This window comes from Ovis canadensis, chromosome 11 (assembly GCF_042477335.2).
Source record: "Ovis canadensis isolate MfBH-ARS-UI-01 breed Bighorn chromosome 11, ARS-UI_OviCan_v2, whole genome shotgun sequence".
Lineage (NCBI taxonomy): Eukaryota > Metazoa > Chordata > Mammalia > Artiodactyla > Bovidae > Ovis > Ovis canadensis.
In genome coordinates, this window is record NC_091255.1 from 28,585,327 (window position 1) to 28,603,325 (window position 17,999).

Consider the following 17,999-nt stretch of genomic DNA (forward strand, 5'->3'; position numbering starts at 1 on the left):
TCTTTCACTGTCTGTCTCTCACACTGTTTATCTGCTTCCTTCTGTTTCTGATGTTTCTCTCAGCTTGTCTGTCTGTCTCTGTCTGTCTGTTTCTCTCTCTCATCAGATGTCTGGCTGGAGGCAGGGTCCCAGCCCGGGGAGGGGGTGGGAGGGGTGGACTCGGGCTTGGTCAGCCCTGGACGCTGGTCCTCGCTCTCATCACAGCCGGCTTTCTTCAAGGCCAGGACTGGGTGATGGTGTCGCTACTCCCGCCACAGTCTGACGTCACGCTGCCGGGCCCTGCCAGGCTGGAGGGCGAGCCCCAAGGGGACTTCATGCAGGCACCAGGCCTCCCAGGCTCCCCCGCCCCGCAGAACGTAAGTACCTGGCCTTGGCCTGGGCTGAGGCCAAGACCAGAGGGCCGCACGACAGCAGGTGGGCCATCACCCCCAACCCCCTGGGACCTCCCTGCTTCCGTCTTATGCTTTCTCCCAGCAAACAAGTACCCAGGGACTCCCAGATCCCGAAGTGTTGAGACCTGGGCCTCTGCTTGTCCCTTTGGTCTGGGACTTTCCCAGGGCAGGGCTGTGCGTCCGTCCTACTGAGGTTCAAAGCGGTGCATCCTCATCAGATCGAGGCTTCCAAGGGCAGGTTAGGTCTCCCTCCTCCACCGGGGGCTCCCCAGAGCTCAGCCACAGACCCTCTACCCTCGCACAGAGTCGGGGCTGGATCCAGCCTCCGCTCACAGGCTGTCTACCCTCTGTCCGCCCCAGAAGCATGCCGGCTTCAGCTGCTCGTCTTTTGTGCCTGATGGCCCTCCAGAGCAGGAGTCCTCCCTGCCCCCACACAGCCCCAGCGTCGCGTCACCAGGCCCCGAGCAAGTCCACTGCCCAGCCGGCCCTGGCCCGGGCCCCTTCCGGCTCTCACCCTCAGAGAAGTACTCCGGCTTCGGCTTTGAGGAGGGGCCTGCAAGCGGTCCCGGGCGCTTCCTCAAGGGCAGCCATGTGCCTTTCCACCCATATAAGCGACATTTCCATGAGGATGTCTTCCCCGAGGCCCAGACTGCCCTGGCCCTCGATGGACACTCCTTTAAGACCCCGGGGGCGCTGGAGGCCTTTGAGGAGATCCCTGCGGATGTGGGGGAGGCTGAGGCCTTCCTGCCTGGCTTCCCTGCGGATGTCTGGTGCAACGGGCTCCCCTACCCCAGCCAGGAGCACAGCCCCCAAGTCCTGGTGAGTACCAGCGCCAGCGCGCACCCCATCACCCTGTGCCAGTTCCCGGAAAGCCTTCTGAGATCAAACTTTCTGCCATCCCCTTTCCAGACCTTTCTACTCAGGGTCAGTGTGCACCTGCAAGCTCAGAGAGTTGGGGTCTTTCAGCTTCACTCGGAGCCTCCAGGTCAGCTGAGGGAGAGGGTGCTGACCTGGCCCGGTGTCAAAGGGGTCGGGTCAGGGAGTCTGGTCAGACCCTGGGATGCTGGAAACTCCCCAGAGGCTCCTGAGTCAGGATTCCTACATGCAGCTTCTCTCTGTTTATTTGAAAGTCAAGAATCCCCAGCCAGACCTTCACACCCATATGTAAATTCGAGAAGAAAAACACATTCCAGGGGCCTGGAGAAAGGGCTTAGGGAGGAGTCACAGAGCACCACTTCTCCACTCCAGCAGCAGCATGCAGAGTTGGGAGAGGACTTAAGCCTTCTCAAAGGGCACTTCTGGGCCCCATTCTTTACCTAGAATGCGGCCTGGGTGTATTCATAGAAATACCTTGATAGCACCTTAGCAGATCAATATGTCCTTTCATAGCCATACCCATAAACTCTGTGACCTTGGGCAAGTGACTTAACCTCTCTGAGCCTCATCAGAAAAATATACTTACCAGCACCTACCCCATAGGCTTATTGCCTTGGGAAGAGGAAAACCTACTCCCAGTTGGGGCTGTGCCTACTCCAGATACAAGAATACTGGAGTGGGTTGCCATTTCCTGCTCCAGGGGATCTCCCCAACCCAGGGACCAAACATGCATCTCCTGCAAGTCTCCTGCACTGCAGGCAGATTCTTTACCGCTGAGCCACCTGGGAAGCCCCATCCCATCAGTTACTGCCCCGTAAATGTCCACTCAGTGCCAGCCTCTGGTCACTGTGCCAGATGTTTCCTTTCAAGTACCCTGTTTAATCCTTACGACAACCCTCTAAAGAGTTCCCACTATCTCCATTTTGCAGAAGAAGAAACTGAGGTCCCATAGAGACCAAGGAGAAGAACTTGGGCCCAGAGACCCACAGCAGGATGGTCGACTCATTGAGTGATCTTGGGCACATCCCTTCCCTTCTGTGGGCTCAGCCCCATCATTGGCCAAATGATAGGGTTGGACATAGTATTCATGGCCCTTCTAGGCCTAAGATTCTATGATTATGGATATCGCTGCATCAGCCACCCCAGGGCACACCCAGGAAAGAGCTCACAGCTGATTTGACCCTCTGGGCCCAGATGCTGGCTCCCCAGACCCCTGGTAACCCCAAGAAGAATGGTCCACCTGCTCTTGGCCTGGTTTACCTTCCATTCCCTAGCTGTGCTCTCTGTCTGGGTGCCTCCTCAGGGTAGAGCTCTAGGCGCATCCCTGGGGTTTCCATGTGGGGCTCACAACCTGTGGGAAGCCAGGATCCAGCCCCCACCACCAGCAGCAGCTGCAGACTCCCTCTGCCAGAGTGGGAAAGGGTGCAGGGCTCCGGCAGACTAGCAACTGGGTAGACTCCTCAGGGGCTTTCCAGGAGGTACAAGCAGTAAAGAACCCGCCTGCCAATGCAGGAGACCTAAGAGGCACTGGTTCAATCCCTGGGTTGGGAAGATCCCGAGGAGGGATGGCAGGAGGAGGGCATGGCAACCCACTCCAGTATTCTTGCCTGGAGAATCCCATGGAGGGAGGAGCCTGGTGGGCTGCGGTCCACAAGGTTGCAGAGTCAGACACGACTGAAGCAACTTAGCACACAGCACAGATTCCTCAGAACAGAGAGCAGAGGCTCTGAGTTGGGGGTGCTCAGAGCAGAGGGGACACACTAGCCCCCTCCAGAGATCCTGCTAGATCTACCATGGGCTTTGCAGAATAGGAAGTGGTAGGGCCTTGAGGGCCCCAGCTGGACCAACCTGTCTGGCCACTTCCTGTGCTCCCTCCCCATGGCTCTGCAATGGGAATTCCAGAGCAGCGGTCCTTTGCGGATCTGCTCTGAGGGGCTGGTGGTCCTGAACCAGGAAGCAGGTCCCGAGCCAGGCTTGGTGAGTGGGGTCAGCCCGTGCATCCTTGTGCCATTCCAGGGTCCTACCCCAGTTTCAGTGTGACTGACGACAAGTCTCCCCCACTTCCCTGGACAGCCCAGCCTCAGCCTCTCACTTGCAGGGAAGTGGGGGATAGGGAGCACAGTCAGTTCCAGCTCCAGCTCCACCACTAAGCTGCCGAGTTTCCTCGGGAAATTCTTGTCCTCCTCTGTTCTCAAGTATTTGTTCTCCAGGAATAAGCTTTGCTAGAGGCAAAGTGGAATTGCTTTTGCGTAAGGTTCAAGATGGATGGTAGGAAGGAAGAAAGACAAGGTCCACACTGGTCATCTGTTTCTTTCCTTCCAGCAGGGGTCAGAAGTCAAGATCAAGCCCCCAGCTTTGGAGAGTGGACCGGGGATGTACTGTTACCAGCCCCCCTTGCAGCACATGTACTGTCCTACCCAGCCCCCGTTCCATCAGGTGGGTCTGGGGCAGGTGGGAAATTCCCCCAGGGTCTCAGGATATTGTATTCATGTGTGATGTGTGGGTGTGTATGTGAGTGTATGCATGCACACCTGAATGGGCAGGTAGGGGCAGCAGGGCCCTGAAGCTCAGGCTGGGCCACCCAGGGTGGGGAACAGGGGTTCACAGGAAGGGAAGCAATCGCCCTTCTCTCGGAGTGGGCGGGGCTTGTCTGAGACCCAGGCAGTGCCTGAGAGGTCTCGGCAAAGAGGGTGGGGCTGAGACTGGGGCAGGGCCCGATGGAACCAAAAAACGAGAGAAAGAGGACAAGACAAGGACTGAGCAAAGAGAAAAGGAGTTTAAGTGGGGTGACACATGAGGCTGAACACTGCAGGAAACAATGGGCTCCTGCCTGGGTCAGCCACCATCTTGATATGTGACCTTGGCCTCAAACTTCCCTTTAGCCTAGTCAGGGTGGGACCAGGAGTGAGACTAGGGGACCTTCCTCATAGAGGCTCCAAGTCCCCATCATCTTTGGCCCTATTCGCCCTCCCCACGATCTCCTGGAGCAGGGAATGGCAACCCACTTCCAGTATCCTTGCCTGGAGAATCCCATGGACAAAGGAGCCTGGTGGGCTACAGTTCATGGGGTCGCAAAGAGTCGGACACAACTGAGAGATTAACACTCTTTCTGCTCCCCACCCCACTGCTCAGCCTCAGCTCCTCCCCAATTCACAGGATGCCAAGTAATTGCCCCACACTGTCAGGGGATGGAGGTTTTTAAAAAGAGAAAGAAAAGTGCCCCAGAGCAGCCAGGCAGCTCCCAGGAGTCACCGGGCAAGACAGAGCAAGTGGCTGCCCAGCGCCCAGCTCCATCCACCTGCAGCCTGGCCCTGAGACAGGCCCTGCCTGTGGAGCAGGTTCTACTCCCAGCTCTTTGGCATTGGCCCTGATGTTGGCCAAGCCAGGGAGACAGGCATGTGGGCGGGAGGGTGGTCAGACTGCTTGCTTTGTGGGGAGAAAGAGAGAAGGAGGGAAGCAGAGGGAACACAGGATCACCCCCGCTTTGTGAGGAGCCTGGCTGGAGTGGCCGGGTCATGCTGGGGCTCACGGTCTGACCCAGGGTAGGCGTGTCCCTGAGGCAGCCTGGCCCAACAGGAACCGAGCCACAGCAGGGCTCAGGGGCTACCGGGCCGCAGACGGCCTCGCCGGGTCCAGCTCTGTCCTGATACCCTCTGTTTTCTGCACCCCCTCCCCGAACAAGATGGCCGCACCCAGGGCTTTATGGAGCCTGCAGAGAGGGTGACTCAGTCACCAAGTGTCTCTCGGGTGACCTGGAAAGAGCACTTCAGCCTGGAGCAGATGGGGGAGTCAGAGGCTCCTACCCCCCTCTCAGCCCCATAAAACACTGTCCCTGGCAGCCACTCCCTCTGCTGTGAAAACCACCTCCTACCCTCACCGGCCCACCACCATGACCGGGCCTTTCAAAGAGCCACTGAAACTCGTAAAAGGGGCCAGTGCCCAGCAAACGCCCAGGCTGGACACCCCACTTCCGGCCCAAGCACTCCAGGAAATGCCAGGGAGCACCTGCCCAAAAGGGTACAGGGGCCCGAGCTACCCCTCACACTCTCTAGTTCAGCTCCTGTCCTATCACCATGGCAACCAGGGTACCTAGAGGCCTGAGAGGAGGATGCTGAAGGAGGCTTTGAGACGTCTGAGATCCTGAATTCTGGAATGTGGATCTCCTCAGAGGCCCTCCCAGGACAGCCACATCCTTGGCCAGCCTCAGATAGCTCTGCCTTCGGGGCCCATGACCATGGATGGTGAACGCTTGAGAGAAGAATCTAGTTTCAGTTCCTTCTCTGGATGTATGAGTGGGGGGAGGGGACTTCCTTCCTTGGGAAGACTGGTTACCATGGCAACCACTCTGCCCCTTTGACCTCTACAGTACTCACCAGGTGGCAGCAGCTACCCTGTACCCTACCTGGGCTCCTCACACTATCCCTACCAGCGGATTGCACCCCAGGCCAGCACCGATGGGCACCAGCCCCTCTTCCCAAAACCCATTTACTCCTACAGGTATGTTTCTCAGCACTTCTTGGGTAGAAGGAAGAGAGGTGAGAAGTCCCTGGGGAAACTGAGACATGGAATCCTTGAGGAATTAGGGTAATGGTAGGGCGGTGGAAGTCATACCTGGTAGACTTCCAAAGGATGCTAGAGAGAAGAATCCAGCATGGGGGCACGGGGCTTGACTAGCTCCCCTCTGACCTCTCGTCCAACCCTGGGGAGCCATGCCTGTGGCTCAGCTCAGCAGATGCTGGTGCCCTGGGGTAAGCCTGCTAGGTTTTAGCCTCCTCGGGCCCTGGGACTGACAGTTTAGAGGGGGGCGCTTCTCCCTTTCCCCTCCTTCTGCAGACTCAGAGAGAAGCCTCACCCTAAAGCGCCACCAGAAGTAAGCGAGGGATGAGGTCTGCAGAGGTGGTTCAGTTACTCAGCATCTACCAGACCTAGTGCAGCTGCTCTGGGGCTGGGGTTGTAGGTGCCAGGCCAGCAGCACCCTGCCCATCTGGGATCCCTTCCATCTGAACTTTCATTCATCCAACCAACACTGATACTCCACCTCCTGTGTGCCAGGCCTCACGTGGGGTCAAGTCATCAGCCAGGGTGAGCTCAGGAAATGGAAAAGGTACTTACACATCATTCAGGAGCACAGAGAAGGGGGTTGTGGAAGGCAGGATGGTGCACAGAAAAGAGCACACGCAATGTTTGCAGTCCAGTAGAACCGGGTTCAAGCCAGGCTCCGAATTTACTAGCTGTGAAACCTCAGGCAAGTGACTTAATCTTTCTAAGCCTCTGCTTATTCACCTCAAAACAACAACAACAACAACAAAACACTGCAGTATCCAGGCCTTTGGATGGATTAAGTGAGAGAATATGCTTGGCACATTGTAGGGGCTCATATTTGAGTTCCTACATACCTGAGTTCCCTCCCTTACTATCCAATATTCAAGCAATTGGCTGAGGGCTGACTGGTAATGACAGGGTCCATTTAATGAGAACCTTCTATATGCTAGGCAGCATCCTTAATCTTCACGACTCTGAGGTAGCTATTACTTTCTTCTTTTCAAAGCTGAGGGAACTGAGGCTCAGAGAGGTTAAGGCACTCACCCAAGGTCACACAGCTAGTGAGTGACTAAAGCCAAGAGTGTAACCCAGCTCTCTTAGATGCCACAAGACCCTCGAATATCAGCAGTTCCTAACTTCAGTGGATACTTTCTCATCCCTTCTCCTCTCGGCCGCCTCTCACCCATGAATTCTGCAGCAGGCTCTTCTTTCAGCCAGGGTAGGAGGGTGGGGGAAGACTCCAGGCCCGATCAGAGGTTCCAACTCTCAGAGCTTTCTCTGCCTTCAGCATCCTCATCTTCATGGCCCTTAAGAACAGTAAAACTGGGAGCCTTCCTGTCAGCGAGATCTACAATTTTATGACGGAGCACTTTCCTTACTTCAAGGTGAGCCCCAAATCCACTCCACCCCACCACCCCCAAGTCCTGGGGCAAGCCAGACCTCTCTGGAACCAGAAGATACCATTGGGAGGTGGGAGATGAGTTTGAATGACAGCCAGGAGAGGGTATGCCCTCCCACCACACACTTCCCTTTGTCTGCCCTTCAGAAGGCAGTTCTGTGTGGGCAACAGAGAGCTCAAGCCATTCGCCAGAGGTCACACAGCAGGCTGGAGTCAGACCTCATGCTGGTGGACGGTGGACATGGCAACCTACTAGGCTTCAAGGCGCATCCACCTACCCCAAACGGGGAGACAGAGCTTGGGAAGAAATGAGAGGCTGTTCCCACCGCTGCCCCCAAGATGCTGAGGGACTGAAGAATTTGGGTGGGAGCTGGCCAGCCAAGGTGACCCAGGATGCTGGGGCTGCAGAACTCATTGCCTTCCTGGGAGAGATTAGGATCTGCCTCCGTGGGCGGCAGGCTCAGCTGCAGTTCTGCCAGAAAGCGGGGTGTGGGCTTCACAGTCTTAGAGTGTCCTAGGGAGCTGGCTGTTTCACCTGACCTTCCCACGGACAGGATCTAGTCTCTTTCAACCACAGAAGGGGCTTCTGGGGCTCTATCAGACTCTTTCCCTAGAGGCAAGACAAGCACCCATCTCTCTCCATTTGCTCAGGGCCAAACAGCAGGTGGGATCACTTGCTGCTGGCTCAGGCTTTCTGGCTTCCCATCTCCCTTGTCCACAGGCTGCCCAGGCCCTCCAACAAAAACCCCTCCATCTGGGGTGGGTGCAGGGGAAGTCAGAACTTGTGTATAAGGAGTGCCTTCTCCAAGGCCTGCAACCTGATGGGTCTCACCTGTTGCCCGGACAAAGGGCGGGAGCTGAGACCCAGGTAATCCAGAACTCAGCTCCACCCACCAGTGGGTGATTTCTGACCCCACCATCTTCCCAATTTTGCTGTCTGGAGATAATTTGAGGTTGATATTCAAACAAGGGGCTTTCCTGATGGTTCAGCGGTATAGAATCCACCTGCCAGTGCAGGAGATGCAGGTTCGATTCCTGGCTCGAGAAGATCCCTTGGAGGAGAGTATGGCAACCCACTTCAGTATTCTTGCCTGAGAAATCCCATGGACAGAGGAGCCTGAGCAGGCTACAGTCCTGGGGTCGCAAAGAGTGGGACACAACTTAGCAACTGAACAAGAATTCCAGCAAGTTTGTACTTGCTGAGCTGCCACCAAATGACAAAATGGGCAGGATGGCCAGAGTTCTGGCCAAGAACAAAAAAGCATGGTCATCCATCAGAGCTGCTGGATGGGAGAGGAGCAAGGAGAGAGTTGGCACTGGGATTCAAGCAGCATCAAAGCCGGTATCCAGGGCTTGCCCTCTAAATCCCAGCATGTCAGGGGACCAAAGTCTCATTGACCTGTAAAGCTTTTAGAGTGTCCCTTAAGGCTTCAAGGAGTCAGGCCAGAGAGAGGGAAGTGGGGGAGGGCCCAGAGGGAAGTGGGGGAGGGCCCTGCCCCATTCCTCCCAGCTTTTCCTCCCTGCCAACTCCCAGCCCGGCCCCCAGCCCCTCCCTACATCTCATCTTCCTGGCTTAATTATTTTTCCTGGGAGCCGTGTAATCCCTGTTTTATGGGGCTGAGGAGTGAAGAGGTCTAACTGCTTTTTTTTTTTGGTTCCAGTTGTTGTTCTTAGCCAGTTGCATCACTCCCTCCCTCCCAAGTTTACATTTGACTTCAGAGAGAAACCATCTGTGAGGATGGGACGGGCCCCAGGTGGTAAAGACAATCTAGTGGGGTGACCTGGGCAGGGCCCTTAGTTAGGGAACAGAGCTGGAGTCTGGCTGTGACCCTGCCTCCTTATGTGATCTCAGCCTGGACCCTTTCTTCTCTGGACCTCAGCTTCCCAGTCTGCAAAATGGTCAGATTGGACCAGTTGGCACATAGGTTCCTTCCAGCTCTGACAAATCCCCTCCGACCCACTTAAGGAAAGAGTTCAAAGATCCTCTCCCCACCTCTAGCTCTCATTCCCCAGTTGAAGGTCATTTTTCTGGGCTAGGACAGAGTGGACCTTGGGGTGGGCAGCACTCATGCCCAAGGCAGCTGAGATGGGCGTCCTGAAGCCCTGTGAGTCAGGGATGTGGGACAGGGCAAGTTCCAGCCACTGGACATAATTGCTAGTGCTGACCATCCCTCTTCCAAACAGGAAGTGGCTGGGGTGGGGGCTGCTCTGGCATCCCAAAGTCACAGATTTATGGGGCTGTAAAAGGGCCCGGTGCCCATTAACTCTGCCCACTAGGCCACACAGTCTTGACTCCTCGTAGGGACTGCTGTGGGTGTTGAAGGTGAACCCCTAGCTGGCTGGTCTGGTGGCTTAAGAGTCTTCTCTCATGACCCTGGGAGCCTTGGGGGTCATCTCAACCAGCGCCCTGACCCAGGCCAGTGGCCCCTACGAAAGGCTTCAGCCTCTCCTGCCAACCACTTGCAGCGATGTTGGCATTGGGGCCTGGTTCTGCTGGACGTGATTCAGCCTGGCTGCTCCCTGGGGCAAGTGAGCTGGGGAGGAGGGAGTGGCTCCCCCTCATTAGGCAGAAACGGTGAGCTGGAAGGGAGAGGGGCCAGGAGGTGAGGGCACAGAAGGACCTCACCAGGCAGAGCGGATGCTCTGCCCACAGTCACCCCTGCTGGGCCCAGGACTGTCATAGAGCCTGGAACACAGCTCTGGGCGGGTGGGTGGGGGGAGGGTGCCCAGTGGCACCCCCACCACCGCCTCTCACCCGACTGAGTCAGCCTAATGGTTTTTACAACCCTCCCTGGGCACAATTACTGCACTGGTGGCATGACCAGGCCTCCTAATGGGTGTTTATTCTGTTGGCACGAGCATCCCCCGCCTGAGGGCTGGCCTCCCCACCAGGGCACGCCCCCCAGGCACACACATGTGAACACCCACACACACATACAATCATGGATACCCACACACACCCCTAGAGAGACTTTCTCACACACACACATCCTTAGCAACACACACACATCCTTAGCAACACACACGTATCCTCACGCTCAGAGGAGTTCATGGACCCACACCCCAGAGTCAGGCTCACAGCAGGGAGACACAGCCCCAGAGAGCTCAGCGTGGCAAGGCCCTCTCCACACAGGGGTCCAAGCACAGGCCCAGAGACTCAGCAGGGAGTGGTCCAACCCCAGGTCAGGGAGGCTCAGCACCTCCTCCTCAGCACCCACCAGCCCCTCCTGTACGAATCACCTCCACAGTCCTCTGAAGGGCATGGGATAGGATGGAGATAGATTTTAGGTGCTAATAACTGTGACTGAGGTTCTTGTCCATCCCTGCCCCACTACTGATGGGACTGAGTGTGGGCTGGTCGCTGAGGAGCTCAACAAGCCCCAGAGTGGGTGGCAGTTGTGTGCCCAGACGGCCAAGGCTTTTTCTGAGCCCGGCCTGAATTTGTGTCTTGCTCTGCTCCGGCAGACGGCGCCTGATGGCTGGAAGAATTCTGTCCGCCACAACCTGTCTCTTAACAAGTGCTTCGAGAAGGTAGAGAACAAATCGGGAAGTTCATCTCGCAAGGGCTGCCTGTGGGCCCTGAACCCGGCCAAGATCGACAAGATGCAGGAGGAGCTGCAAAAGTGGAAGAGGAAAGACCCCATCGCCGTGCGCAAGAGCATGGCCAAGCCAGGTGAGGCTGCCTGCCGCACGGTGGACCCGGGATGCCAGAGCCAAAAAACTAAGAGTGGGGCTGGTGAGAAAGGCTGGGCGATGGGAAGCTGATGAATAAGGAAAGCGCCTGAACGTGCTTCCAAGGCTGGGAGCGACTGGGGGGGAAAGGAGGTCTCACAGTGTCCTCTCTTGGGCCTTTTCAGAGGAGCTGGACAGCCTCATTGGAGACAAGAGGGAGAAGCTGGGCTCCCCACTGCTCGGCTGCCCACCCCCTGGGCTGGCAGGCTCTGGCCCCATCCAGCCCCTGGCACCTCCATCTGGGCTCTCCCAGCCACTGCACTCAATCCACCCAGCTCCGGGCCCCATTCCTGGCAAGAATCCCCTGCAGGACCTACTTGGGGGGCATGCGCCCTCCTGCTATGGGCAGACATACTCGCACCTCTCGCCGGGCCTGGCCCCTCCAGGACCTCCGCAGCCGTTGTTCCCACAGCCAGATGGGCATCTAGAGCTGCGGGCCCAGCCGGGCACCCCCCAGGACTCGCCTCTGCCTGCCCACACCCCACCTAGCCACAGTGCCAAGCTGCTGGCTGAACCTTCCCCAGCCAGGACCATGCACGACACCCTGCTGCCAGACGGAGACCTTGGCACTGACCTGGATGCCATCAACCCTTCTCTCACCGACTTTGACTTCCAGGGTGAGCTGGGGGTGGGAGTGGGCAGGGGGGACAGGCCTGCAGAGGGGCAGCTGGTGGCGTGGCCCGGCCCATCTGTCTCCAGGTTGCAGTCTGCTAACTGCCCAGTTTCTGGAGCAGAGAAAGCCCAGAGCTGGGGAATGGGTGGTGGTGGTTGGTGAAGGGTCAAAGAGGAATATTCTTGCCCCTTGAATGGGTTCCAAACGACCTATCACCAAACCACTCTCAGCTCTGGGCTGAAAGTGCCTGGGAGAGCCTGGGTCTTGGGAAGCTACTGTTAGAGACATCCCCCTTCAGAAGTGGGGAGCTGGGCTCAACAGCCTCAGAAGAAGATATAGACCAGGGGTGTGTGCCCCCCAAGTAGCTTCAGAAGATACAGGCTGGAAAGGGGCCGATGGTCTATTCCATAGTTGACTGTGAGCAACTGAGATTCTGAACGTTTCCAGAAGCGACTGTATTTTTGGAGTTCATCACCTAATGCAGAAGGAGAGAGATCTTCCTCAAGAAGGGGAGGCCCAGGAAGAGATTCTGTCTCTTCCATTCCATCTTGCCTGCTTCATCTCTGCCTGTGGCCAATCCCACCCGTTCCCATCTAATCTCCAGTGCACCCCCAGGCCCTGGTACTGGCCACAGGAGCTTTGAAGGAGGGTGCTGACCCAGGCCTCAGGCCGTCTGTGTGCACTGGGGTAGGGGACATCCACAAGCAGGTGGAGGCAGCTGACCCTCAGAGATCTCCCAGTCTGATGAGGAGAGAGCCTGGGTCTTGGGAAGCTACTCTTAGAGAAAGGCAACTAGAGCTGCAGCCCCCTCCAGAGGTAGGGAGCCAGGCTCCACAGACTCAGAAGAATCTATAGATACGTGGGCTACGATAAACATTTACCTAAGCCCTACTGTCTGGCATCTTGTGAGGCACTTTACATGCACTCTCTCAGGTGGGCCTATAGGGTAGGAGGGATTATTCAACCCATTTCACAGATGTGCACCATGGTTAAGTAACTTATTCAAGGTCACTGAGCTAGAAAGAAGGAGAGTTAGGATTGGAAGCCAGGCAGCCAGTCTCGGGTTTAGTTCAGCCCCCTTCCTCCACACCCGACAGCCCTGATCCCCAGGGGAGGAGCCCCAGGCCTTAGCCAGCCATGATGCAGGTCACACAACATACAGAGAAGGATCAGGTGCGGCGCAGTTTGCACCCCAGAGTCAATGCTTCCCGGTGGGGAGCACTTCCTGACAGGGCTTTGCTCCTTCTCCTTGGGCCCTGCAACGGAGAGCCCCAACCAGCTCACTGGATGCTGCGGTGCATTACTGGAAGATCCTTGGTCTGGGCTGCACATTCACCTTCCTTGGGAACCTGGACAAGAGCCAGGGTGAAGAGTTCCTAGGGCTCCCTACCCAGGGTAACCCCAGAATGTACAGCATCTGCATCAACCCTTCCAACAGGCAGCTCTTAAATCCTTGACCACTCCCCCACCCCCCCAAAAAGAGCCACAGAGATCATCTGGGCTATGGCTTTCAAAATGTCCTACAGGGGAGGAGGATGCAGAGAGGTTTAGCAACTGCCTGCGGTCAGAGAGCTAGTGCCAGAGGTCTGCTCTCCAATCAGTGTTACCCCAGTCCTGCTCTCTTTCGTGTGTGAGAGCATGGGGTGAGAGGCAGACAGGGCTCGTTGGTACCTCCCAGTCACGCCTGTTTTCTCCCCCAAATAGGAAACCTGTGGGAACAGCTGAAGGATGACAGCTTGGCCCTTGACCCCTTGGTACTGGTGACCTCATCACCGACATCGTCTTCGGTGCCGCCAGCTCCCCCTCCCTGCTATCCCCCCGGGCCCTGTCTGGCTGAGACCGGCAGTGGGACAGGCAACTTGGCACCCCCGGGCACCGGGGGCTCTGGGGCACTGGGTGACCTGCATCTCACCACCCTCTACTCGGCCTTCATGGAGCTGGAGCCCGCACCCGCCGCGGCCCCTGCTGGCCCTTCTGTGTACCTCAGCCCCAGCTCCAAGCCCATGGCCCTGGCCTGAGCTATGCCCCACAGCATCTCCAGCCTTTGCTTGGCCCGGAAGTCCCAGCCGGCCGCCCATGTTGGGCTCACCTTAAAGGTCAAGGAAGGAAACACACTCCCTGTCCCCTATGTCATGAAGCCAACTTGGTTGTTAGCTGGCAGCTGGGGGTGGAGAAGTCATCACGCAGGATTCTGCCCCTCGCATATTTCCACCGCCTGGTACACCAGCTCCTGGCCCAGGGACCCCAGAGAGCAAGTGTCTGGGCAAGAAGAAAATGCACTCTCCATGGCTCACACTCATCCACACTTAGGCTCTTGTGCACATGTGCACAGGCGCACACACACACACACATACACACACAGTTAGGCAAACATACACCCACTCACATACCTTATATCCAGAGGAATCAGAACTATATCACAGACTTCATTGGGGGGCAGCTGAGAGCTGAAGGCTTTGGTTATCAAAAGCTCAGGGTTCCCAGCCAGGTCCAAGACCACCCTGGAACCCTCTTCTGACGTCCACGTTCTCTGCAGGCCTGCCCCCCTCCAGGAGTGATCTTTCCCAGAAGCCCCCTGTATTTATTCTCCCATCTTCATCCCAGCAGCCCATCGAGAAGGAGGAGATATGGAACCTCTCCCCAAGTTGTCTGTGGGCCCCCAAGAGGGTGCTGATATTCACAGCACCCACCCTGCCAGGCTCTCAATCTGTCCTTAACTTAAGCTCTATCTGGCTTCCCCCAGGGGATGACACACAGGAGGGGCAATGTCAGCCCCAGGACCAAACTGAGCCCAATTCCGACACAAAGTGTTTGGAAAAAGCCTTGCCCTTGGAAACTTGAAAGTGCCCTTTTGCCCCACCCCTGGATGCAGGAAAGGCCCCTCCAGGTCACTACAGTCACCCCTGAGAGCTTCATGTAGCTTAGGTCCCAGTTTATGAATACTTCTGTTTCAGACAGCCTGGGCAGTTAGGGAGGGAACTCTGGTTCAGGCTGGTGGGGGAGCACCCATGCCCCCTCTCTTTGACTGCTTGGCAGGTCCAGGATGCAACTGGAGCAAGGGGGTGTGACTTGCTTGGCCACTGTGTCCTACCTGAGTGCCCAACCCACACCAAGTAGGCTGAAGTGGGAGCTTCAGCCTACCCCCGGCCTGAGGGTGACAAGAATACCCCTCCCCCCAAGGTTGGGCCCAGGCTCAGATGAGTCACAAGCAGAACCCTTGATGGCCTGCCACTGTTCCCTGTCCTGGAACAATAAAGCAAATGCCTTGTGGTCTCAGCTACCAAGCCTTCATTTCTGGACCTCCCCTCCCTGGAGCAAAAAGGTCAGGACACACTGACTGTAGTTTCCCTGGGCATGTGATCTTACCCCAGCCCTCACCCAGAACTAGGAAGTTTCAATTTGAAGAATGAGGCATCTCAGAGAACTTCTGAACAGCAAGGAAAGGATAAAGGTTTGAGGTGGGGTACGGGGGGCATCTCTTCCCAGGAGAATTTCCTGAAGGATTGAAAGCAGTGGCTGCCCTGTCCAGAAGGAGGGAAGGAGGGAGGGAGGGAGTAGGTATCCTCCCCCACATCCCTTCCTCCCGAGATCTGTCCCTTCCTCAGCCTCCATCTCCTCACACTAAGGGTCACTTCCCTATCCAGACTGTGCCTTTCTGCCCCCATCTTTCCCTGGCTGGGCTCTGGTTTCCACAGGTGACATAAACGAAACGTAGCCTGGCGCTGTGTGCCCTGCTGGCCCTGGAGAGTGGTCTCCGGAGGGTCAGGGGCCCACTCAGTCCCACCACCAGGCAGGCTGCTCTCACCAAACAGCAGCCTGGGAGGCAGCCCCAAATTCAGCCTGAATGGGGATGGGGCAAGTGTGGGAGCCAAAAGCTTATCCATGGAACTTGGACCTCGGACCTCGATCTCAGAGCAGCCATGGGTGGGCCTTCTGCTTAGAAAGTTTTCCCTGGGGCCAGGGCCTGGGGGCCAGCCAACGCCACCTACCATGCCCAGAGGACATTATCGCAGAGGATCCCATAATAGAACCCTACCCTCCATCAGCACGCTCCCTCCCAGAGGCTCTAATGCTGGGGCCAGAGCTAGAGGGATGCAGGGGTGGGGTGGGGTGAAGGCATGGCCAGCCAGTGCACCCAAGAGGAAGAACCCCCCCTCCACCCTGACCCAGCCCAGCCCTGTGGTATAGGAAGGGTGAAGGCTCTCTGTCAAGCCCCAGCTCTGGGCAACCCCAGGCCTGTGTCTTGATACCCAAGCCCCCAAGAGCAGGGTAAGTGCTTCATGGGAGAACTTTACTGGGACCTACTGCCTTGCTTCAGAACCTCGGACCCTGGGGGCTCAGACAACCTCTTCTAGGCCTCCAGCCCAGGCAGCTGGAGGCCGGCAGTCCAACCTCAATCCTATGGGCTCATTCGGCACCTGCTTCTGCAAGTAAGAGAGGTGCCAAGGAGATAAGCCTTGGGGTCTCATGTTTCTTTGTTTGTAACCAGGCTGGCCCTTGAACTAAAAACTGGGCGGAAAAACAAAACAAAACAAAAAACAACTGAGTGGCAGCGGCTCGCTGACCTGAGCCCCACACTTCTGCTCATATGCTGCCCCCTGCTGGCCACTCATCATGTGTTCACCCACCGTTCGGAGAGGAATAGTTTGAATGGATCCAGGGTCTGGAGAAGGAAATGGCACCCCACTCCAGTACTCTTGCCTGGAAAATCCCATGGGCAGAGGAGCCTGGTAGGCTGCAGTCAATGGGGTCGCTAGGAGTCGGACACGACTGAGCGACTTCACTTTCGCTTTTCACTTTCATGCATTGGAGAAGGAAATGGCAACCCACTCCAGTGTTCTTGTCTGGAGAACCCCAGGGGAGGGGGAGCCTGGTGGGCTGCCGACAGGACTGAAGCGACTTAGCAGCAGCAGCAGCAGCAGGGTCTGAAAGTTCTCTATTTGTAGGAAATTAACTCTTTTAACTTCTCAGGTTTAGGGGCTGTAAACCTGAGGGTTCTAAAACCAGTTAGAATTCATGAGTCCATGAACTTGGATAAATAAATTTCACCTTCATTTTCACTTATCTCTACCTTGAATTTAGCATTTCCCTCGATTAAGTATGTCAGCAACAAATCACAATAACTTTTCACAGAATTTGGGACTTTGTCATTAGGTAGAGAAATCACAGATGTTTTCATAATATAATATAGGCATCGCAGAATAGATATAGATATCGATGTATAGTTTTCAAAACGTAAAATATATAGGATTACAATCTACTCTATGTACATAAAAACCTTATGGTCCACAGGCTTCAGCAGAGACAACAAATGGGTTCACGACACACAAAAAAGTAAAGCACCCTTGCTTTAGTTGCCAGGTGGTGGGAAAGTGGAGGGTGGCTCCCAGGGGAGGGGGCAGGCTAGGGAGGAAGGCACTGGGGGCTGGGGACAGCAATTCTTCATTGACTGAAAGGGAAGCATCTCAGTAGTTTACAGTGGGTTTGATAGTTCCCACGTGCACCCCTAGCTCCAGCCCAAATTGCCATGAGTGGTGGGTCCCCCTGCAGTATCTGGGCTTTCCTGCACAACCCAATGGTAGAGTCCTCACAACAACCTTAAGGAGTCAAAGCAAAAAATATCTGGCTGATTCCAAAAAGAATGTGAGGCACAGCTCTTGCAAGGTTCAGCTCAGCCTTCAAGGAGAGTTCATCAGCACCAGGGCCAGAACAAGCCCCACCAGACCCTGTTCCTTCCTCCTTCTACAGCCCAGGGACTCTCTCGGTTCCCAGAAAAAGTGCCAGGAACCAAATGTACCGAGGTGCACCATTAGCAGCAGGACCAGCGCCAGAGGCATGAAGACTTGAAAGGAGGCAGGGGTCCAAGGCTTCTCCCAGCCAGGCCTCACCAGAGGACAGCCTCTTTGATACATGCTCCAGGGATGAGGACCTCAAAACAGGGACTGCCCTACCTGTCTGAAGGTGGAAGTAGAGCAGGACCAATCCAGAACATCCACTCAATTTGATTTAGCATGCTCCCTGCACCCTCACTTGGTGACTCGCCATTGTGAGGGGTGGAGTGCTCATATTGAGTGTCCCATTCATTGGAGACCATTTGGCATTCCGTCACTTAACACCAGTAGAGCCCGGTAACCACCTTATAATCCAGCCAGCATCATAAATGCTTGAAAACTCAGGACAACTTAGACAGGAAGAGATGGGGAGAGCGCACTGAAGCAAAGGGAACGGCATAAAGCAGGTGTTTGGAGGCCCGATTTACCAGTTGCTTTCAGGAAAGTGAATATTTACAATGAGAAAGACATGTGGAGCCTTGCGGTTCAGGTGTTGGCAATTCTTCCTGAAGATGATGGTGGGCCACTGAGGAGTTTAGGCAGGAATGACCTGGTCAGACTATTTCTGGCAGCTGAGCGAAGGGTGGATTGGAGTGAAGCTAATAGCCAATATA

The 17,999-nt window shown here is 56.1% G+C and overlaps 1 protein-coding gene across 2 annotated transcripts; it reads left to right on the forward strand.

Moving 5' to 3' along the window:
- Positions 1-225: 225 nt before the first annotated feature.
- On the forward strand, positions 226-14,830 carry FOXN1 (forkhead box N1). 2 transcript variants are annotated; one of them, XM_069542376.1, is made up of 8 exons: positions 226-356; positions 753-1,211; positions 3,591-3,704; positions 5,635-5,765; positions 7,099-7,195; positions 10,675-10,882; positions 11,067-11,558; positions 13,259-14,830. In XM_069542376.1, exons 1-8 carry the CDS (start codon positions 234-236, stop codon positions 13,570-13,572), a joined length of 1,938 nt encoding a protein of 645 aa, XP_069398477.1. In that variant the 5' UTR covers positions 226-233; the 3' UTR covers positions 13,573-14,830. The 2 variants fall into 2 exon arrangements, with proteins under 2 accessions (XP_069398477.1, XP_069398478.1); XM_069542377.1 differs by having other exon boundaries at positions 233-356; positions 3,594-3,704.
- The last annotated feature ends 3,169 nt before the right edge of the window (positions 14,831-17,999 follow it).